The sequence below is a fragment of the Bemisia tabaci genome, chromosome 8 (assembly GCF_918797505.1).
Source record: "Bemisia tabaci chromosome 8, PGI_BMITA_v3".
NCBI lineage: Eukaryota > Metazoa > Arthropoda > Insecta > Hemiptera > Aleyrodidae > Bemisia > Bemisia tabaci.
Genome location: NC_092800.1, coordinates 3,647,271 through 3,671,049, shown reverse-complemented (window position 1 = coordinate 3,671,049; position 23,779 = coordinate 3,647,271). Strand labels below are relative to the sequence as shown.

Here is a 23,779-nt window from a genome sequence, read left to right as displayed (position 1 = left end):
GTTGAGCCAATCTCCATGATGGGTCGCGTTGCAGGGGGAAGCAGGGAGTTTGGAATAGGGAGCTGCCAAAGCGGCAACGCTACGTTGAATTTGACTACAAATTTTGTAGTTAGGAACTCATATTTTGAGATTATTTTTGAAACAACGTGGGTGTCATTCTGCCGTGCTAAGGAAAAACCTCCCATGAACCTTCAGACCTTGCTTAATTTCCTTCAATGAGGAACGCATTTACCGGGAGTATTTTGAATATTATCCATCAAGTTTTCGGACAATTTCGTTCGCAATGGAGATGTTGCGTGTGTGAGGAAGTCGCACTTTGACTACTGATTCTTCTGATTATGTAAAAGTTCGCGAGAAACACAATGGTGCCACTGGTTTTCTCTGAAATCATCTCCCAAGCTCCAAAAAAAGCTCTCAAGTTGAGGCCAAAATGGAGGGGATATCCCACGCTTTCCTGAGAGTCCACCTCAACATCAAGATGAACTCTCCGTGCAAAGGCAGGAAGGAAATGCATTGACAGAGCTGCCACTTTATTTGGGGACTATAAAACTGAAAACACGGCATCCCTGTCAATGTATTTGCTCCCTATCTTTGCATGGAGAGTTTGTCTTGATGTAGAGATGGGTGGACTCTCAGGATAGCGTGGGATATCCCCTCCATTTTGGCCTCAACTTGAGTTTTTTTTTTAGCTTGGGAGTTGATTTCAGAGGAAACCATTGTGTTTCTCGCGAACTTTTACATAAGAATCAGTAGTCAAATTGCAAATCCTCACACATGCAACATCTCCATTTAGTAAAAAATATATGTTTTATCCGAGGCAATTTGACAACTCTCGAATGTCCATACGGCTTTTCCCTTAGCACGGCAGTATATCCGTCTGTCGTATCACGGGAAAAAGCGCGAAAGTGAAGGGACCAGGATCCCCTCGACAGGGCGTCCATCCGGCAACCGGCTGGGGGTTGGAGATGATGAGGGGGGCAGAAGGGGGCAATAGAACCCGTGTTCACAGTTCTTGGGGGTTAAGTTCATAACAAACAGTGAACTCGGCAGTATTGATCTGCGAAACCCTCCTATCTCCGCCGGCCCGAGCTCCTGCCGTTTTGGAATTCCTCCCCCGCCGACCCCCGACACCCCCCCCCCCGGCCCCCTCTCGGTCCCATCCAGACGCCGCTTCATCCCCCGCCGATTATTTAACTCCCCTCCTACCCCCGGCCACCCGACACGCTACAGCCGACCTTAAAATCATGGCATCTCGTCTATCGCCGACCTACCCCATTCCCGCGTCGCGCGGTGGGGCTCCGACGGAGCAAGAGGGATTTTTGGAATCTCCAGCGAAGAAGAAAATGAATGAATGAATGAACGAAAACGTTCTCCAAGAATAAGTACACGAGTAATTAAATGTTTGAGCCCCTCAAAGCCTTAGGCGTCACTCCGAAAATTGCTTACGGTCAAATTTTTGATCGGAAAGTTATTATATCACTGGAAAAAGTAGTGTTAGGGGTTATCCCCTAAAATTGTGGTTACTCTAATTTTTTGGATGATATGAACATTTTCAATTAATGGCGGTCGTGCCAAAGTAAGTAGGGGTAACATTTGGTTCAGTAACCTAATTTATTGGGACACTAATTAATTGGAAATGTCCAAGTTGGGACTTAACCCGTATCTCTTCTTTTCCGCGATTATCGACTCACTATTTGCCATTTAATTTTACTACTGCTGATTGCTGCTGTGTTTTCTTATAATTGTTCCGACTTATTGTAGAATGTTCTTTTTTATGCACGCGTCATTCTTGAAATAGAGAAAAAAACATGCCTATGGTTTTTTCAAAGATATGAAAGCCTCAACTGACAAAACAAAACAAAAAAAACCATTAGATTTTCTCCGATTTTTATCGCACTCATTGTCAGCACCCTGCCCAGTTAATTTCTTGTAAATCTAAGCATTTTTTCCCTCAAGTGGCTTTACGAATCAATCGTACCTTTAGACCAGTGATTTTACCAAAACTTTAGCGATCTTTCCTTAGGGGCGTTAGAGAACTTGAAAATATCTTCAAATCACGGAAATAAATCATCTTTGGTCAGTTGGGGAGTTCAGCCCCTTTTAAACTTCCAAAGCCTCCCTCGACGCCCCCTTTCTACCACCCCCATTCCTCCCTGAAGCACAGACATGAAAGAATTGGGGTTATCGCGTTTTTTTTTACCACTGCGTCTGTTTTTTTATTTCCTTCGCTAGCGTCGTAGCATGAAAACTAATGCGATCCGATCATTTTGTCGACAGGATATGTTGGATGTCTGCGTGGGTACAAGTGTGGGCACCATTACCGAACCAGATTGCCTAGGACCTTGCGAGCCCGGCACCAGTGTAAATTTGGAAGGCATCGTTTGGCACGAGACTGAAGGTAATTATCCTCCTCCTTGTGGTTTTTCTCTTTTTTTCAGCTCTTTATCCTCCTACGTCTTCGTATTTCGTTTTTCGAGCCAAGCTTCGCTCTCGCGGTATTGGCAAGGAGACTGCTGAATTGTTCCACCAACCCTTGCCGTGTTTCTGCTGCTGTCCTAGTTTGTAATTATCTTCTTTTGGAATCGAATGTTTATCATTTCGAAGTGAAGTAGAGAAGAAAGGAGGAAAACATGACCGTAGAATCAGATTTTTCGATTGTTTTATAACTTCCTCTAATATAGCAGGCTTTTTTTCTTCTTTTTTTCTTCTTTTTTTTCTACTTTTATTGATGAACAAATATCACAGTGAATCATGTCGGCGGATATTCTCCGTCGACGGCACCTGTCTTAAGTGTTTTTAGATCATCTGCTAATTGGACTGAGTTAAGCAGAAAGGAATCAACCCACATTTTGGAAAAAATTGAATTATGAGTGGTTTTGAACTCAACCACTGCTCTACCATCTATCGTCAAAAATTCAAAGTTTTTGTTGGAGCACATTTTGCGGAAATTGAACTTGAAGTTTATCGTTTACATTGAGTCTTATGCAGGAGCCAGACTTTAAACCTCTTTTTCTCGGTTCGATCCCGATGTGGCTTGGTTCCTTTCTGTTTAACTCCGTCCGATTATAGTTCATTGTAATTTTTTAAAAAAATGTAGAGAAGTTCCAGAAATTGAGTTTTCGTTAGAACACTATTATTTAAGGGTGAAAGAATCTTACTACCTAGCTATTCGTCCTCAAAATTGCTCTTCAAACGTCTGCTTTTGAACAATTGGATATTGACTGTAAAACTACCAAACCACGTATCTCGGTTTGAGACGTTGCAGACTTTTTGTCATACTTTATTTTTTAAATTAAAAACAACTCAACATCAATTCATGAAAACTTCCACATGTTTTCCTCTCTAAGCGAGGAAAACTCTGCGTAAACTTCAAAGAATGATTTTGATTTGTTCTTCCTTAAATCAATAGCTGTAAGCGGAGATTTGTAAATACAGCAATTAACACACGTAATTTGGTAATTTCACTGTCGATATGTGTTTTATTGTAAGAAATGGCGTTCTTTCCTAGCAAATTTGCTCGAAACACTTGAAGTATTCCATCCGTTTCAGTTCTAGTTTCCCAGTACGGAACGTTGCACTCCTTTTTACCAGTTCGCCTTCAATAAGCTGGTAGGCAATTTGAGCGGCTCAAGAGCATTAATAGTTGCTTGCGTCAGTTTCAGCAAATCATCAGTTGCAGTTCTAGTCCAGTGGTGACTTAATTAATCCATTCACGATGCTCCACGCTCGTTCTTACCAGTTCGCCTTCAATAAGCTGATAGGCAATTCGAGCAGCTCAGGAGCATTAATAGTTGCTTACATCAGTGTGAGATATTCGTCAGTTTCAGTTTCAGTCCAGTAACGACCTCATTCATTGGCGGATCCAGCAAATCGGCAACATTGCTTCTCTCCATTTAAACCTATGGAAATGTATCGATTCTTGGCGGGGCTATAGGTGCTCCGACAAGAATCGATAGTTTAACATAGGTTTAAATGTAAGAAACCCGGTGTTGCCAAATTGCTGGATCCGCTTTTGACCTAATTTGTCCACTAAACTTAATTCCGCGCTCATTATCACTAGTTCGCCTTCAATAAGCTGGTAGGCAATGTGAGCTGCAACAAAAACATGAAACATCGTCGAAAAAATCAAATTTCACGTCTTCTCTCGAAACTACACTTTTTGTGGTTACGCCCATCTTCAAATAAGCCGCTCAAATAACGCGAATAATACATTTTTGAACACCCCCACTCCTTCCAAATTGGGGTCATCGGCAGAGGGACTTTCCTCAAATTAAGTCCGCATTCATGGATAATAAATCACCCCTCGTAAGAGAAGGGTAGCGTCCTGCGCCAAAGTATCCTCTAGCTTTCCTCCCGGTTGAGTTTGAAAGTTATGGAATTAATTATTAATTAATCGCCCTCAGAAGAGGGCGAAAGGGGCGGTGAGGTAGGGCGTCAAGATACCGTCGCTCTCTGACGCGGAGGCTAAACTTTGCGCCCACGTGAGCCGCGAAAAGCGTGGAGTTATTGGGACGGAAAGGCTCGTCTCAAAAAATAGTGGCGCCCTTCCGTCAGAGAAGTGGTGATGTGAGGGGTGCCTGTCCCCTGTCAATGCCATTCGAGAGAGTGCGAACAACCTCCACGTGCCTTTTTCCTTAATTTGAATTTCTGGACCGAAAAATTTCGTCTAGTTTAGCAAAAGTCTGCATACTTGAAAAATAAACCCAAGTGGTGAAGTAAAGTCTGGAAAAACTCGGGTGAAGCCTAGGGATTGGGAACTTCGGGAGCTGGAAAAACTACTTAAGTCAGGAATTTAGTGATAAAGAAATCGTGGAGACCTTGCAAGTAACGGATCATTGAATGAACAGTGCCGCTTAAAAACCAGAATTTATCAAATGGATAGGTAATAGGTATGTCGCAAGCAATTAGCAAGCTACGCAGATGCAGATGTTTCTTCGATTAATCGCAGTTATGCGCATCGGCATGATTAAGATTTGGCAGGTAATCTCCTTCTATGGCACGATCTCGGCTTGGAGCGCCTTCATTTTTTGCGATACTCTACGCTTTGCCACGGAGTTAGTTTAGTTGCCTATCCGATCCGAACTCAACAAGAACCATGGTTTTCACTAAACTTTCTCCTAAGTGTGCCTGCCTCTACCATGATTTTACAGAGGAAGAAATGCCTTTTTTTTTTTTTTAAATCTGTCCATTTGTGGCTCACAAATCGCCGGTGATCGTCAATTGCCTGCGACAAGTTTAAAATCAATGTTCCATAAAAAGCTAGAGGAAAGATAGTAGTCCTATATTGAGATGACAAATACGAGACTTTATATTTTAAATTGCGAATTGAAAATTCTATTTTTGGCATGAAGATATTACTGTAAGTGGCGTGGTTTTTTTTTTTTTTTTTTTTTTTTTTTTTTTTTAATGTATCTATTCTCATAATTTTATAGCATGTCATAATCTGATTGATTTCCTCTGTTTACAGGTGTCCTGGTCGTGAATGTAACGTGGCGAGGAAAAACCTATGTTGGAACTCTATTAGATTGTACTAGACACGATTGGGCACCGCCCAGGTACGTTAGACTTACCATCTAAAGTCTCTAGAATACCTAATTACCTACTCTTTTGAATAAAAATAACAGCAAGCAAAAAAGCGACACACTGATTTAGTAATTAATGGACATCACCATTATTTTGGAATGTTTCCCGCAAAGTGTTTCAGGTCACCTGATTTTTCAGTAGAATTTTCTTTTGTTTTGTTGAAAAATTTATCATAATTTTCAATAATATGAATGAATATCGATGGCTGACGTCAAAAAATACGCGTCGCCATTGTAATGTTTAAAAATCTCTGATTATATATTATTTGTCAATATAAACTTACTAAAATATACCTTAAAATGTTTCTTTGGATACTATTGAATAAGAGTAGGATATACACAGAGAATTTCAAGAAAAACCTTCTGTTGGTTCTCTTTTGAAGAAATGAAACGTAAGAGGAGACAAGTACTGTCTTTATCGTAGTTACGCATTTCCGACTTCATTCATCTACTGTTTTGAAAGTTCTTAAATCATTTTGAATGCGCTGTACTCTCGTCTTACCTACAACGAATATTTACTAATAGCAAAATAAAATTTTCCAAAGTTTCTTTTCAATTTAAATTTTGAGAAAAAGGATGATATTTTTGGAAGTTTCTGATAATTTAATCGTCAAAAGAAGGATAAAATCCTTAAGGACACATCTTGAAATTTCGTCATTATCTAAATACGTTTAATATTTCTAATAAATTTTCCATTGAAAATTGTTTCCAACAACATTGGACAGTTTTTCTCTCCTCGAATGTATTTGGAAATACATATAAATTTAAAAATGCAGTATTTTTACTAGGAACCAGCCAGTGGTTTGTTTAAGCATGTATTTTTTACCACGCGAGCGAGAATGGTAAAAAATCCATGCTAAAATAAAACACCGACTGATTCCTCGTAAAAATACTACACTTTTTATGAATAACAATCAGAACAAATCTTTGATAAAAATATGTCTGTATGGAAGTTGCAAAACGGGTCACAAGTGGATTGCATTTTGCAAAAAGGGACCAAGAGCATTTCAATGTCGCTAAGATTTTGCAACTCTTTTTACCTCGCAAATATAAATTGATCATCCAAAAAATTCTCATATTTACTCCCAATCAACTATAAATTCAAGACGAAAATTACTTTGGTCAATAAAATTTTTTGCACTATTCCAGTAATTTTTTTTGCAAAGAATGTAAGTTGCACAATCGTAGCAACATTGGAATGCTCTTCGTTCCTTTTTGCAAAATGCCATCCAAGTGTTTGGACATATTTTACATTTTTTGCTGCTTAAAGTTTGCTTAGGGCTTTGGAATAGGTATCTTATTTTTGTGCCTGTTTCTCAAGCATCTTTTTTCTTTGTTTTCAGATTCTGTGATTCTCCGACTAGTGATCTTGACGCCCGCACGCCGAAAGGAAGGGGCAAACGGGGTAGAGGTTCGAGCAACTCCAATTCTGGCAATGATTTGAGCAATTTCACCGAGACGCGATCTTCAGTCCACAGTAAACTACGAAGTAATAGTTCAACGAATAACAACGGAAACAACAAAACCAGCAGTGGGCGAAGAGGCCCGCCCGCCTCGTCACCAACACCGTTCGTGCCCCCTCGACCCGACTCCGGAACCAAGCGGAAAAATCGGTGCGAGGAGGAGCAACAGCAGTCACCTGTGAACGGGAAGAAGACCAAGCCAGCTCCAGGAGCATCATCCTCGTCAAGCACCTCTCTCCCTCCCCCTCCCTCCCCTGCCACCCCTGTAACGAGCAACGGGAGCGGAAGTCCACCGCCTACCTCACCAGTGCTCCTGGAATGTCCCGAACCGAACTGCTCGAAAAAGTACAAAAATATAAACGGTTTGAAGTACCACCAGTCGCATGCCCACGGTGGGTCGACCGACGAGAACGAAGACAAGGAAATGACGAGTTTGTCGGAGAATGAAGAGGTGCCTAGTCCGCCGGAATCTTTAGTTCCAAACAAGTGTGATATTTCGAATAGTAGTACGAAGAAGGATGAACCCATGATGGTTGATCCTCCGCCGCCGGTTGCGACGCCCGTTGCGCCAGCGACTGCTGCTCCCGAACCAATGGTTTCAACGGTCCCTGTCCTCGCGACACCTCCGGGCCCGGCTCAGATAGTCCCCCCGCAACCAGAGAAAGTTGTCCCACCCGAGAGGATATTGCCCTCGGACGCTGAAATGACAAGCGATCCGACTCTCATAAAACAATCTGCCGGAGTCTTAAGGTTCGGTCTCACCGATGAGTCAGCAAAGACTGCTACCGTCCTATCGGTTCCATCGCCAAACCAAAGGCCGGTGTCACCTGTTAACAAAGTTCCACAATTCAAGGTGAAACCAACCTCTGCTTTGATGCCCGAGGCAGACAAGAAAGATAGGAATAATGTTAAAATATTGCAGCAGCAGAAGAAGAAAAGTAAAAAGTCACCAACGAGTAGTCCTCACTTGAATGTAATGGAGCCTAATTTTATGGAACAGTCGAGTGGTAGGGAAGATGTTCAAAGTCCAGCTTATTCAGATATTTCAGATGACACAGCGCCGGTGTTGGAAGCAGAAACGGACAACAAATCTAAAGTTATAAACTGTGAGAAAAAGTCTGAAAGCGGGACGGCTCAGTCCCCTCATTCATTGCAACACTATGTTTTCCCATACTATGGAAATCCTCCTTATTTGGTGCCTTCAGTACAGACAGATAACAAAGGTAAAGAGTTAGAGAAAACAATACCAGAAACTAAACCTGTCAGTAATCTAGACAAAGAAAAGAAAGAAACAAATGTCGGCACGGAGTACCCTCCCAAGTTACTCGAGCCTCATTTCTATCCTTATGGCTACGTTCCCGGATATCAGTATGGTAACATGGGTAGTTATCCTGTGGGAATGGTAGCTGGGGAAAAGGACTGTAAAGAAGATAACCTTTTGAAAAGCCCAAGTCCAGCCGAACAGAACCTTAAACAAGCACCTCCAGCGCATATAACATCCTTGCCTCCAAAAATCAAAACGGAATCAGGTAAGCTTCCAGAGAAGCCTCCGACGCAGCAAAACGAAAACCACCAGATTCTGAAAGAGAGCATAGAGATCAAGAACCAAATGCCACCAGCTTTCATCTACCCAAGGCAACAGTCAAATCAGCCCGGTCAGCCTCAAGCTCAGCCGCAACCCCAGCAGGTGGTGCAACAGCAACAACAGCAGCAAGAGGACCTGCGACGATACTATTTATTCTCAGGTGATCAAAGGCCAAGGAAGGACTCTTCCTCGGAGGCCCCAATGAAAGCAACACCCCCGCCAGTTGCAACCAAACAACCACCACAAATGCCTTTGAAAATGAAAGATAAATACCCTGAAAGTGAGAAAAACTCAAAGGATACTGAGAAAATCAAACAGGAGGGCGTGAAACCAACCATGGAGACGCAAGGTCCTCCCCCTCCCCCTACTTCCTCTTACGCTTATATCCACCCAAGTAGTTACATGCAGTCTCCACACTATGGTGCCATCCCGTTCGATCCCAGTCATTCGATGTACCGCAACATGAACCCCATGCTAGTTCCTGGTCCATACGGCAATAATCCTTACTTACACCCCCAGCTGCACCCTCAGATTCCAAGGTACCATGCTCCTGAGGACCTTTCGCGATCACCATCAGGCCCGAAAGCTCTGGACCTCTTGCAGCACCATGCTAATCAGTACTATTCCTCGCATAAAATCCATGAGCTTCAAGAGCGAGCGATGAAGTCACCGACGCCAAAATCTGTGACTCCGGGGATCTCACCGTCGGGTGGTGGAGCTCCGAATCTTCCTCAGCAACAAACTCAGTCGCAGCAGCAGCAACAACAGGTGCAGCAACAACAGTCGCCTGGATCTATCACACCTCAGCCTCCCGGTGGACCTCCTCCGCCTAATAAAACACCCACAGATAAAGACTCACGCTCGCCCCCTCCGCAAAGGCATGTTCACACGCACCATCATACGCATGTTGGAGTTGGACTCGGGTACCCTATTGTAGCTGGTCACTACCCCGCACCTTATGGAGGTAAGCCATTGTAGGCTCTTGAAAGTGTCTCACCTAATTCAGTTGGCAGCATCTCTGTGTCATTTTGAATTTAGCTCCGACTCATAAATTCATTGATCCCTTGCAAGTGATAGTGTTTTTGCAAGATTCTTAGTGAGGAAGTAGGCTTATCATATACCTTTTGAGTGAGTTGTGACAATGGAAAACTCAAAGAATGTATTTAGGCTATCATGGAATTTGATTAATCTTTTTATGCTGAGAAATGAGCGATTTCAAAAGGTGTTATTCTTCAAGCCATCTCTAAGTAATTTTAGATTCACTGTAATTTAAAGCAAGCTCACTCAAATCAATTCTATGATGCCCTATCGTATTCAAGTGCTGTTCCAAAAAAATTGAGGGATTTGTAGAAATCTCTCCCTGAAGTGCTTGAAAGCAATGGCCAAAATCACTCATAGTGACCAATAGCACCATAGATAAGATAAGATCTAAATTTATTTTCTGAAAAATACTTATCTTGTTTCCTTGGACAATTAAACAGGTAGTATCTGTTAGACAGACGTAACAACTTTTAAATTTTACGCATCTTTAAAGATAACTGGACATACATTAACTTTCCAAGAGAGAAATATGTTTTTGTTGTGAGCTATTAAGTGTAGGATTCTCTGTAAATGAACTACCTATGTAGAGTTAATTTATTGTCAATACCTCTATAAAAATATCGTTCTAAGCTCTTTGCCTAGTCTTCTATTCTGTTTCGGTCCAGCAGAAATATTTGAATTTGTACACCATATTGGTGCTATGTTGAATCTTGTAAGAATGTAAGTAAAATAGGTTATTTTATTTCGTAAGGCTGTCAATGTATAGGCATTCGTCTACAGGAAAGGAATTGAGAATTTTATTTAGGTTAGGCTTGTATAAAGTTTTTTTTTAAAAATGCATTTTCTTTTTATATTTTTGCTTGAAAGATGAGACTAATTTTTAATCATATCTCTAAATTGTCCATCTCTCCTTGTCAAATAAAAAAGTTTATTTTGATGAGTTCAAGTCAATCTGAAAACGTTATAAGATAGCGACCAACGATTCCGTGGTCGCAACCTATAAGGAGCAAACTGAAATGGATTCTTGCTTGATAATAGATGCACTAACCATGTAGTTTAATTTTGTGTAAGGGTTTCTTTTCTTTCTTTATTTTTTTTTTTTTTTTTTGCATGAATTGAAGGCAAAGTTCTCACTCAAAATATTATCAGCATTTTGCTAGTTGGATCCAAAATTCAGTTACCGCTTTCACTTCTAACATCTATCCTAGAAATGCAAATTTTGAAGCCATCAATCGTCTAGGGTCAGATTCCAGATGACTTCAATTTTTTTGCCCTCATAGAGCGATTGTCAATTTTGAGAACACTTATTGGGACCTCAAATTTTTCTCCCCTTTTAAAAAAAACAACAGAAAAATATTTAAACAATATCCAGTTCCATTTAAAAAACTCTTTTCACAATCACATGACAAGCATACCTTTTGAGTTTTGAATGATAAAAAAGTGCCTTCAAATTGAAACTGTCATGTACCAGGATATCAAGAAAAAGGAATTTTGTATAATCTAAATGATAAAAAGGTTTAGCAGATTGGGTATTTTAAAGTTAGTTAGAATTTTTAGAGGGTCAAGTAAAACTATAGGCTACCAAGGGTTTTTTAGCAGTGTTGGTACAAGAAGGTCGATGAATGTCAATAATTTGTTTATTTTCTGGCAATTTGGCAGTATGTATGACCTCCAATCCTCCCGAACTCAGATTCATCATTTCTTGGTTTTTGGAGAAGTTTATATCTGTAACATGATGAATCTCAAACCGCTGATTTTCTGTTTTACACAATAAAACACGAAATTTTGCCAAATTTGTAATGAGTTCTTTGTTTGCTTGCAGCTGCGGTGCTCGCAAGTCAGCAAGCGGCTGCAGTGGCCTCCACAGTAGGAAACAATTACCCTGCTAAGTGAAGTGATATGAAACAGGAAATGTTGACCGTCTCTCTGGACTGACTCATGGCTGTTTAATTTTGCAATCTTAATTTTAATCAAACTTGACTTAAACTTTTACAATTGAGGATCCGTAATTTTCTGCTTCTCTTTTTTTTATCGAAGAACTTATTTAGATTGTGCCTAAAATATATCAGACTTTTTATCCTGGTCTTTCACGCTCCTTCAGTGTAAAACTAGTCATACGGGTCTTCTACCTCTGTGAAGCAGATTTCGCTCAGTTCTTTTTTTGCCTGAAATTAGCATTATATGTGAGAAAAACGGATCTAACAAACTCTTCAAAAGAGATCTCTATTGTACGTTGTTTCGTACCATGAATGAACACATTTTTTTCCTCTCAACACTTGGATGATCACTGGTATTATATGTATCCTACGCTTGGGTAGGATTTTATCGACTGATACCCCTTTCTTCCTTTTTTTAAAGAAAAAGATAAATAAGTGTATACATTTATTGTGCATGTTTTCCCTTTGAGCAGTAGCCACCATGAAAACAATGTTAAATCTTAGAATTTACAATCAGATTTTTACCCTGATGCAAATACACTGGTTTTTGTTGCCAATGATAGGTTAGCTCCAAATCTATCCGCCCTCACAACTATGAACTATTGATGTTTTTATTTAACATAGTGTATCTATTTAAATTGATGTAAATACACATACCCGAAGTAGCTTAAATAATCAAAGAGGAAAATCCTTTGATTATGGTGTTATGATTCCAAAATTAGGAAGCTCTCTCAGTCCCATAAAAAATGTTGTCTTTTTTAAGGACCTTTCAACAACTATCATAAACTTCATCGGGTCAATTTCTGAATTTTTAACTACCGCTCCATCTCAAAAGCATAGGAAGTATAGCCTTATTGTGGAAAGTATTTCTGCATAGTTGAATATTTTAAAACTTGATGAGAGGAGAGAAAAAAGAAAGTTAGTTTCTTTGGTGTGCAACCTAATCCAGAAAAGGAGCAAAGATAAAACTGGAAGCTTCTGCTATTTTCTTAACGATATTGATTGAGCTTCATGTCGCAGTGATAATTGAATCGAAACATGTAGTGTAAATAACTTGTAACTCACCTAGGTTTACTTAAATCATGTATTATATTAGTAGACATTGTAATTTTGGATAATTTTGAAAAAGTTGTGTTCAATAAAGATTTTGTACGTGAAACCCTCTTGAATTTTCGTGTTCCCCTCTCCGTATTTTCTCACTCTAATTGGCCGAATAGGTATGCTTTTACAAATAGCTTTAATTTCAGAAATGCTTACAGTCGTTCAAAAATTGCTTGCAATGTAGATGCCCTGTTCCTGAAAGTATTCTTTTCTCATAAATGGCAGCTCTTTCTTCTTTAGAGAGTAACTCTTTTTCACCTCCTTTTTTATTTAATCTTGAGTTCCTGTCTATGTCCTGGAAATTAAATTTTAGAGTTATCTTCAATATTGAAATTTTCTCTCTGTAGTTACATCTTAAAGACCATCGCTCCACCCAAATATGCTGTATCAAAAGTGAAAACAAGCCTTAAAGTAGTTTCAGCTCAAAGCTATGTCACACTCCTTAGTAGCTTGTCAGTTGTATTCATCAGGAGAAAAAATTATCTCACAAGAAGTGTCTGCATTGAATGTGAGGCACTTATGATTTGATAATGAAGCATTTTGTTCTTTTGAGTTATAATAGGGCAAAATTTTAGAATCTTAGAAAAAATAAAAGCTGGTCTACATAGAAATCATAGTGTGAGAATTTTTAACTAGCCGAAAGATTTAGAGCTTTTTCCATCAAATGCCATGCAAAGCAGGGAATGAAAGATTTGCCCACAGAGAATAGGAGAGAATCGCTGACGATGAAGAGCAAAAATCAAAATGTTTTGAAAAGCGACAATAAAGAGGCCAGCGAGAGAGAAAACAAAAATGAAATTAGTCTTATCAAGTGATGAATTGTACATTTATCTTCATTCCTTAAAATTATAATGTAAATTTTCTTGAATGTAATTGTTTATTTTTATCTTTCCCTCCTCCCCTCAGTGTAATGATGTAAATACTTTATGTGCTCTTGCAAACTTAAATGCAACATACATCTATTTATGTGTACTGTAGTATTTTTTATACTAAGCTTTTGTTTGTATATTATAGAACAAATGAAGCAGATAGAAATTTGAAACAAAACGGATAATATAAACATGAACTTTTTATTAATAGTAGACATTATTTTTTGTACAGATATTGTATCAAATTCATGTAGTTTTTATACTAGATCTCATCAATCACCCAATTCTTCCGGAGCTTAACCCTTTTGAGTATCTTATACTCTCCTCATTCACAATGATTAATAAACATAATTCTTCTTCGGATTATTTTTCTAAAAACTCATCTGTCAGAAGTAACAGCGACTCCTCTTTTTGAATGATTTCTAATCATTACTTTTATGATTTTCTTGCTTTCTTTTATATTTTTTATTTGTTTTTAATTTTTCCCCATCTCGTTGCATTTAAAGTAGAATTTATGAAAAATCTAAAGTTCATTTTCAAAACAGTAACAACAACTGCTGTTTCCTTTTGACAAACACTGTCTCAAAATTAACATCTCTGACTCTTGGTTTCTCAATTTTTATCCCTATTTTTTTCTCGTTAAATTAGCTTTGCCTTGAATTTTTCGGTTTCTTAGTTCATTCATTTTCCATTGGCTGTAGGTTATACTAAGTTACCCGCCCCGCTCCAATTGATGTTTGTATTATCTATCAGTTTGACTAATAATTCTCTCGATTTCCGAATAGGCTGAAAAAAGAATTCAAAAGAATGGTTTATAATATTTTTTCAATGAACATTCTAAACAATAAATTATAAGACGGTTTCATTTATTTGCAATACTCTTTGTTTCAGTGGTTATAAAATAAAGCTTTGTATAATATCATTTTTCACAAAATTAGTTTTTATTTAATCTGAACGTCACGTGCAATTGCACTCATTTTCCCTCGATCTGATTCCATGGTCAATGATCATGACGTTTTTTATTCTATTTTTGTCCATCACTCTCTTAATTTATAATTCAAGTTTTCAAATCAAAAGAAAGTATCTCCATTCTGCTTCTCAGGTACTTCAGATTAAATTGTGAGGAAGATTCTCTGAAAAATTGGTAAAAAAGTAAGCACAATTTTTTCCCAAAATCCTGAGTTTATCAAAATAAATTTTGGAACGTCTACAGGTTCACACAGGGCTCTTCCACACCACATCAGCATTATGATATAGACCCTGTCATGTACGCATTTTAAAGGGTCTCAAGGTCTATGTCACAATGTGGATAGTTCATTTGATTTAAGTTCGTCCAACTGAAAATCATTTGTTGAAAAAATGAAAATCAACAAACTGCGCTTACACAAGTTTCAGCAGTTCAAAATCCTTTGAGGATTGCTCGCGCTCTTTTTTTTTCCTTTTTTTTAAAATTTAGAATCCTTACAGGACTAGCAAAATAAGTACCCCTTGAGAAAAATGGATTAGGTATTTAATTCTTTTACAAGTCAATCAAAGAATTTGTCGCAGGAAAATTATCTTTAATGGCTATTCACATAAATATAGTTTCTTACCGCTTCACATTTTTAAAGATTAAGTTCTATTGTAATATAGGGTGTATGAAAAACTACAGGTATGTGCAGTAAATATACAACTTGATAAAGAAAGCCAGAATCAAATCTTTCAATGGCCATTAGGGGGAATGTTTTATTCTCATTTCAGCACATCAGTAACTCCGTGGTCAGCAAACTCAGCTAATATGTGAGCTCAGATTTTCAAATGAAAAACACATGGACCCAAAATGGTGCCTTCCTTTAAACCCAATATGTTGAATTAACGGGAAATTATTGCTGATATAGGAGAAAGGAAAAAAATAGCATCCACAAATTTAAAACTTGTATGCATGAGTGATAACTCTGTTTTGAAAAATGTGATCATCACGTTTTCTTCTTTAAGAGCGTAAAGTGGTTTACATTGCTCTGGAGAATTCATATTTATAGAGTTGTCAATGTTTTTAATTACATTTTTAAGATTGGAAGCTACAGAAATGCAACCAAATTTTCTCGAGAAATTGAGTTATTCGCATTCGTCATGCGCTCAGTAGGGATAGGATTTGAACTTAAATTTGGTCGTTATGATCTACAAATGCGGGACATGAATTGCAAAACTTAAAGAAACGTGAAGTACTTTTCAGAGCAAATGGGTCGTAAGGCAATTTTAAGGGGTGACACATAGTCATTATTCCTCTGACTTTTGACTGCAGATACTAACAATTAGTTTTGTAGAGGTAGAAGGCAAAATACTTTCAAAAATATGTATCAAACGGAAATATCCTCATTCTTAGGCTTAAGGACCTCAAGTGCCATCAGTGCTTAGAGGTAATGTTGCTAAACTTATTGTCCAATTTTTGACGGAATAACTAATGCAAAGAGTCACTTAAAAATTTTACATGCCTAATATTTCTTTACTCATGAAGATTAGTCTCTCAAGTTTTCATGAAAGTATGTACCTAAGTCTTAAAGAAAAAATTAACACAGTATTGAGATGTTCGGCAACACAGCATATAAGCATACATGGCGCTTGTGATACTTCGGCCAGGAGGTAACAATATCATCTTGTCTGTGTTGGAGAGCTTTCTAAATTCTAAGGTTTCAGTTACATGAGGACTTTGAAATTCCACCAAGAAATTACTGGATTGCTACCCTAACAATTTTTTTACACCTTTAAAGAATCTTAAAAATCCTCACTATAGAACTTTTAAAACTTAACCGAACTCCAATCAAAAGAGGTTGTTCCATCTACCATTGAAACTGGGCCCAGAATGAAATCTCCTCATCTTTTCATGTATCAAAGGGCATGGTCAGGGACACCCAAAAATGGTTGAATTTTTTCCAAATTCCCCCTGGGGAGGGGGAGCGGGGGGTTATATGAAAAACGGTTTTTTGGCTATAACTTTTGAACGGTTTGAGATATCGATTTGAACTTTTTTTTAAATGAAAGGTCGTTTAAAGAGCTTTCTTTTGGTATATTATGTTTAATAGTTAGGTCAATTTTTGACCAATTTATGGCCTGTCAAAAATTTTCCATGAGTCCAAAAATCAGATTTCTGTAGTTTAGAGCAGCGACGATCGCATGCAGATGAACAAAAAACTGTTCAACTTATAGCCCTCTCTCTGACGGTTAAAATGAGCCCAAGATCATCTTGGGGAAACGATTTGTCTCCGAGTTATGCTTCTTCAAAGTTGGCGCGGCGGGGTCCGCTTCCGCGGGGCAGCGCTCCGGAGTACGATAGTTCACTCCCACCCCCCTCCCGTCATGCCACGCGACGCAAACCGAGGAAGACTACCTTTAATGATCATTTGAACAGATAAATGCACACAATATACGCTATTATGTTGTACAAGTATTATTAAAATTATATTGAAAACGCTCTATAAAATGAGAAGCAATATACCTGGATCCGACACTGTGGTGTTAATTTGCCGCAAAGAATATATATATTTTTTTAAATTGGTCCATCTTTCAAGTATAACGCAGGCTTTAAAATTTAGTAAAATTGCTCCTTATCAGTATTTCATCTTTCAGACGAAATCAGGACTGGCCGTTGACTTGGAGATACAGATATGTGCACTTGTGAATATGCAAGATAACGTTGTACGCCGTTCGTCGCCGGTGCGTCGTCATATTGCAACAATGGGCGACGCAATTTTACTAAATTTTAAAGCCTGCGTTATACTTGAAAGATGGACCAATTTAAAAAAAAATATATATTCTTTGCGGCAAATTAACACCACAGTGTCGGATCCAGGTATATTGCTTCTCATTTTATAGAGCGTTTTCAATATAATTTTAATAATACTTGTACAACATAATAGCGTATATTGTGTGCATTTATCTGTTCAAATGATCATTAAAGGTAGTCTTCCTCGGTTTGCGTCGCGTGGCATGACGGGAGGGGGGTGGGAGTGAACTATCGTACTCCGGAGCGCTGCCCCGCGGAAGCGGACCCCGCCGCGCCAACTTTGAAGAAGCATAACTCGGAGACAAATCGTTTCCCCAAGATGATCTTGGGCTCATTTTAACCGTCAGAGAGAGGGCTATAAGTTGAACAGTTTTTTGTTCATCTGCATGCGATCGTCGCTGCTCTAAACTACAGAAATCTGATTTTTGGACTCATGGAAAATTTTTGACAGGCCATAAATTGGTCAAAAATTGACCTAACTATTAAACATAATATACCAAAAGAAAGCTCTTTAAACGACCTTTCATTTAAAAAAAAGTTCAAATCGATATCTCAAACCGTTCAAAAGTTATAGCCAAAAAACCGTTTTTCATATAACCCCCCGCCCCCCTCCCCAGGGGGAATTTGGAAAAAATTCAACCATTTTTGGGTGTCCCTGACCATGCCCTTTGATACATGAAAAGATGAGGAGATTTCATTCTGGGCCCAGTTTCAATGGCAGATGGAACAACCTCTTATTCAATTACCTAATCATAACTATTAAATATTAGTCAATTATGATCATATCAAAATACCCTTTTATTGAAAAATTCCTTCAGCTGGCGGATCACCGAATGTAGAATATTATAATTTAATCCATGTCTCTTTTTGGAAATCATTCAGAAATTTTATCCCCTCAGCTCTTCGGCATAAAAGTACCTCTGGAAGAAAACAAATCATCTAATGAACAATGCACACAACAACTATGAGCAGTGTAGGTCCAGCTGATGGAAACGAATTGATATGAAGCTGGAAATGGGTTTGAATTGCTCTCTTTTTAAGGCCCAACGTAGCACAAACTTCAAATGAGTGGCTTGGAGGACAAGGCGCAGAAGTGCGGTTTTTGAAAAAATTGAGATATTAATGATCAAAGGTAAAACTAGCCATAATGCGTAAGTATCCTGTGAAAAATCGGCCCCAAATACCAATTTTTAAGCATCAAAAGGTCAGTTTGAACTTTCTTTCCGCCATAAGGATCCACGTATTTTCGAAACTTCAAACACGTATTTCTCGAAATGGCAAAAACTGCACTACTTATTCGCTTTTGTCCTCCAAGCCCCTCAAATCACTTTTTGTCTTCTAAATATTTTTGACGGGAGCAAGTATGTATATCTAGACAATATCAAATTTTTCTTCAACTCAATTTCAGGGACTGGCCATGGGGGCGGGAAGGCGATCGCCCCCTAACAATTTGCAGCGGAGGTCCCGAAGGGGCCCCCGCGGCGAATTTTTTTCGAGTCATCGTTTTTTCCCGTAATGTTGTGATTTTCTTATCCTTTTCAATCTTTTAAAGGCCCCGAATTCCTTGAAAATTTGTCTCTAAGAGACATGGAAGGTCGCCAAAAGCATTCGTGATGAAGGGACCCCCGATGAATCCTAAGAAGGGTTATTTTGAAGTTCAAGTACTGTAGAGTCCAACTCCAATAATGCCTACGTGTTGAAAAAGAGTGAAATTTTCAAAATTTATCGGGGGAGAGCCCCCGGACCTTCTTAAAGGGGCCCCCGAACGACAGGAGGGGCCCTTACATTTAGGTCCCCGCCTAACTTTTCGAATACCAGTCCGCCCCTGTGTGCCGCTACTGCAGTTTTGACCGTTAAGGCCGTAGTTTAAGGACGCTAAATCCAGGATTGTATTTCGCAATCAGATAATTTTTGCAGAATAATTAAAAATTAAGAAGCAGGAATAATTTAACTAAAAAATAAACGGAACCCGAATCTACAGTATAATGCAAAACAATTTGGAAAATCTCGTCATGTAAATACAGAAGATTCGCAAACGCCTTCAATTGAAGCGTGATACCTCACACGTTCCGGAGTGTTCAAATAGTTGTATCCCTGCGCCTTAGCAAGGCGTTGGAAGTTTAATATTATAGTAGCGTCCCCGCGTTGTTTTTCGGTTTTCCTGTGCCGCTACTGCAGCTTCGACCGTTAAGGCTGGAGTTTAAGGGCGCTAAAGCCGGGGTTGTATTTATTTATTTTATTTATTTATTTATTTATTTATTTTATTTTATTTATAATTCATGTACATAAATGCCACACGTTGAGGCTATAATACTTGTCAACCCCCCCCCTAAATATTACACATTAATATAAAATAGGTACGTAAGAACACAGGGAAGCATTAAGAATATTACAAAATTTTACAAAATAAAATAAAAGGTATAGTAAATTACAGTTAAATATTATTTAAAAAAATCATTTAAGGAGTAAAAAGCCTTGCCAACTAGTATTTTTTATTTATTTCGCAAATGGATAGTGTTTGCAGAATAATTAAAAATTAAGGAGCAGGAGTAATCCAACTGAATAATAAAAGGAACTCAAATCTACAATATAATGCAAAACAATTTGGAAGACTCGTCATATAAAAAAATAAGATTCGAAAACGCCTTCAATTGAGGCGTGATACCTCACGCGTTCCGGGGAGTTCAAATAGTTGTATCCCTGCGCCTTAGCAAGGCGATGGAAGCTTATAATAGTCCAGGCGCCTGGTAAGTCTACCTGGAATTTTGGGTACACAGCGATTTTTTTGGCTTACCTTATATATTTTGGGTCGCTGAATCCAAATCTGAAGTTTCCTACCGTGTATCTGGTGAGCATTTTCCGCCATTTTGTAAAAATGGCCTAAAAAGGCCTTTTTTTGCGGTTTTTTTTATATAGCGGCTACGCATGAGAAAAAGTCCCGGATATAGTTAATGCTTTGAATAGCTGACAAAATTTGGAAGAAAATGGTATATAAATATGCTAGGATCGCTCAAAAATTGAAGAACATCGGATCTCGGAACTTTGGAACGCTTCGGAACTTGGCTGACCGCGGCGAGCCGGATAGCGCGTTGACGGGTGCGCCGCGAAAACTTGAATGGGCGCGATGTTCACTATGCTGTATCTTCCTCAACTTTTAAGCAAATGTAGCATATGTATACACCATTTCTTCCATATTATGTCAGCTATTCAAAACATAAACTAAATTCGGGGCTTTCTCTCATGCGTAGCCGCTATATCAAAAAAACCGCAAAAAAAGGCCTTTTTAGGCCATTTTCAAAATGGCGGAAAATGCTCACCAGTTACGCGGTAGGAAACTTCAGATTCGGATTCAGCGACCCAAAAAACATAAAGTAAGCCAAAAAAATCGCTGTGTACCCGAAATTCCAGGTAGCCTCATTTTTAGCTACCAGGCGCCTGGACTAAAAGTCTATGCTTTAATTAAACAGGGGAAAAAGAAGTCGGGGTATAGGAACCCTCGAACAAACAAAAACAGACCCGAAATGTTATAAACCTGCACGTAAATGGGCCTGAAGAGGTTATAAGACACCGAAACGTACTAAATGACAATTACTGTTATTATCAGCTCGCTAGCAGCACATTCAAATAATGTGTTTTGCCACATCTCGGAAAAATCACGGCAGATTTTAAAGTGTTCATGTTCTTTTACTCGTTCAAAATTGACAGTGGAAAAGTTGCAACGTCGCAAATTGAGGTATGGGCGTTTTTTTATCTCACTTTTGGTGATGAGAAAATGTCTAACTGCGCAAGCGTCAGAGTGTAATATCAGTGGCAATCGTTATCTTTCGCCATCAAGTCGAGGCGATACTCTTGAAGGCGCTCTGAGCAACTATACCACCTCGGAAGTATTGCACAGTATCAGACGGAATTGAAGGCGCACTAACGTATGTAAATTCACTGGCATCCGTAGAGTCCTACAGATCTTACGATATGCGACTCCTGTTGGATGTGGAATAAAAAAAGAAATACATGAAATATTTAAAAAAACAAACAAACAAAACAAACAGATTCATTTCATAACGGTTGAAGAGCGAGCCGATATCGAGGTATAAGTTAAGAGTACATCGATTTGAAACTGAACTTAAAAAGGATAGATACCTCTAGTGCAAAGTCGGATAATTTCGAAGGCACAAAGTTAGTATTCTAGACCACATACGCCATCTTGGATTTTTAAACTATAAAATTTTGAATGAAAATTCAACTTCTACGCGAAAAGTATCCATTACCACCAAGTCTCACAAAAATGAGCCAAATAGGTGCCGAGATAGCATTTTAGATCACATCCACCATCTTGAATTTTTGAATAATGAAAATTTGAGTTGAAAGTCAGGTTTTCCGTCAACAAATGCCACGTGGTATTGAGTTTCAAAAAAAGTGATCGATCAGGAGTCGCATATCGTACGATAAACGCTACCAGTCAAGTTGCCTACGTTAGTGCGCCTTCAATTTCGTCTGATACTGTGCAATACTTCCGAGGTGATATAGTTGCTCAGAGCGCCTTCAAGAGTTTCGCCTCGACTTGATGGCAGAAGATCACGATTGCCGCCGTCAATACACTCCAGGACGTTTCTTGAAACTCGGTACAGGGTGGCATTTTTTGACGGAAACCTTGAATTCCAACTCAAATTTTCATAATTTAAAAATCCATTATACTGGATGCGGCCTAAAATGCTATCTCGGAGCCTGTTCGGCCTGTTCGGAGCCTGTTTATTTTTGTGAGACTTGGTGGCAGTGGATGTTTTTCACGTAGAGGTCGAATTTTCAGTCAAAGTTTTGAATTTTAAAACTCCAAGATGGCAGAAGTGGCTTGGAGTGCTATCTTGGCACCTTCAAAATTATCAAAAATTGGTAGGTATCTGTCTTAAAAAGGAATCGTCATCAAAAATCTCGGAAAACAATTGAACTTTTGAATGACTGTCAAACAGTAAAAATATTTCATTCTCCATGAAGTATTTTAATGATACGTCACTATGAGCTGTAAATTCTTAACAATTTCCAAAGATCGCCACAAATTTTTTGCTTAAAGTCATCAATTTTAGTCTGATGTAATCATCGCAATTTTGAAATCGTCGCTTACTTTCTTACTCCCGGCGTTTAAGTCTCCAGAGATGTACATTATGACACTAATTCTACCACACGCATAGGTGGGCATGCGCGAATCTACGCGAGTAACAAAGCTACCTGAACAAGTTGCATTGGTAATATAAATTAGTAACTTCGCAGATCAGCGGGCTGATTATTGAAATCGATAGACTAAACGATAGACAAAGAAGACATAGGGAAAAAAGAGCGATCCCATTGGTTGAAATGGGTGATTGTTGTAGACCAAGGGAGAAAAGGATGAACTGACTATACGATCCCTCGTGAATTGCCGTTGATTAGTCTATTACTCACTTTATTTGTCCATTGTAACCACCCGCTTCCACTCATATAAACGCCTCATTTTCCCGTTGTCTTCTTTGTTTATCAATTTCAATAATCAGCCCTCTTAAGTTTGTCTTTACCTATTACCAAAAACTTGGAATAGGCGGCTTTCAAACCTGAACCGTAAGGTAATTGGATAGCTCTACCTACAGCCTGATTATTTAAATTGGTAGACAAAGCGATAGATAACGAGACATAAGGAAAATGAAGCGATCCCATTGGTTGAAACGGATGACTGCTATAGACTAAGGTGGAAAATGATGGACTAACTATAAGGTCCCACGTAAGTTTCCGTTCGTTACTTGTCTTTTTTGTCCATCGCAACCACCTGCGCGCTTCCACCAACAGGATTGCTTCATTTTCCCTTTGTCCACTATATCTATCGTTGGCATGCTCAATTATTTAAATAATCGAATGATCGATAATCGGTAATCGAACTATGTAGCTAATCGGTCAAGAGATTAAACAACGACACAAAAATTGGGACAAAAGCTGTAAAAACAAGAGAGGGAGAGAGACATCAATCGACAGCGAAATAATAGATTAATCGATAATCGATAGTTAATCGCTGTTTTCGAAAAGTGCTGAAAATGGCTGGTTTGACCACTAAAATCTTTTGAATGTTAGATTTTTTGGAGCTAGGACACGTTTTTTTAACATAATCTCAAATTGCTGATTAATCGTAAACTAACGATCGATTAGACGATTAATCGGATAACTGTAAATCGATTACTGTAATCGACTATTATGCACTCGATTAATTATTATGAATCGATAATCGGAACATGCCTAGTCTATGTTGTATCAGGTTTTCCGTCAAAAAATGCCACCTGGCACCGAGTTTTAAAAAAATCGAGCAAACAGGAGTCGCAGATCGTACGATAAACGCTACTAGTCAATTTTCCTACGTTAGTGCGCCTTCAATTTCGTCTGATACCGTGCAATACTTCCGAGGTGGAATAGTTGCTCAGAGCGCCT

The 23,779-nt window shown here is 38.7% G+C and overlaps 1 protein-coding gene and 1 long non-coding RNA gene across 4 annotated transcripts in view; both read left to right on the top strand.

Annotated features, from left to right (window-relative positions):
- sbb (scribbler) overlaps positions 1 to 14,512 on the top strand; it is a 411,047-nt gene extending 396,535 nt beyond the window's left edge. For all 3 annotated transcript variants that reach the window (XM_019052799.2, XM_072303748.1, XM_019052798.2), the window contains 4 exons: positions 2,278 to 2,398; positions 5,468 to 5,555; positions 6,926 to 9,594; positions 11,494 to 14,512. In XM_019052799.2, the coding sequence (XP_018908344.2) occupies positions 2,278 to 2,398; positions 5,468 to 5,555; positions 6,926 to 9,594; positions 11,494 to 11,564 (2,949 nt within the window). In that variant the 3' untranslated portion in view covers positions 11,565 to 14,512. The remainder of the gene's footprint in view (positions 1 to 2,277; positions 2,399 to 5,467; positions 5,556 to 6,925; positions 9,595 to 11,493) is intronic.
- Positions 1 to 23,779, top strand: part of LOC140225307 (uncharacterized) — a 197,936-nt gene that overhangs the window by 129,337 nt on the left and 44,820 nt on the right. The window lies entirely within an intron of this gene.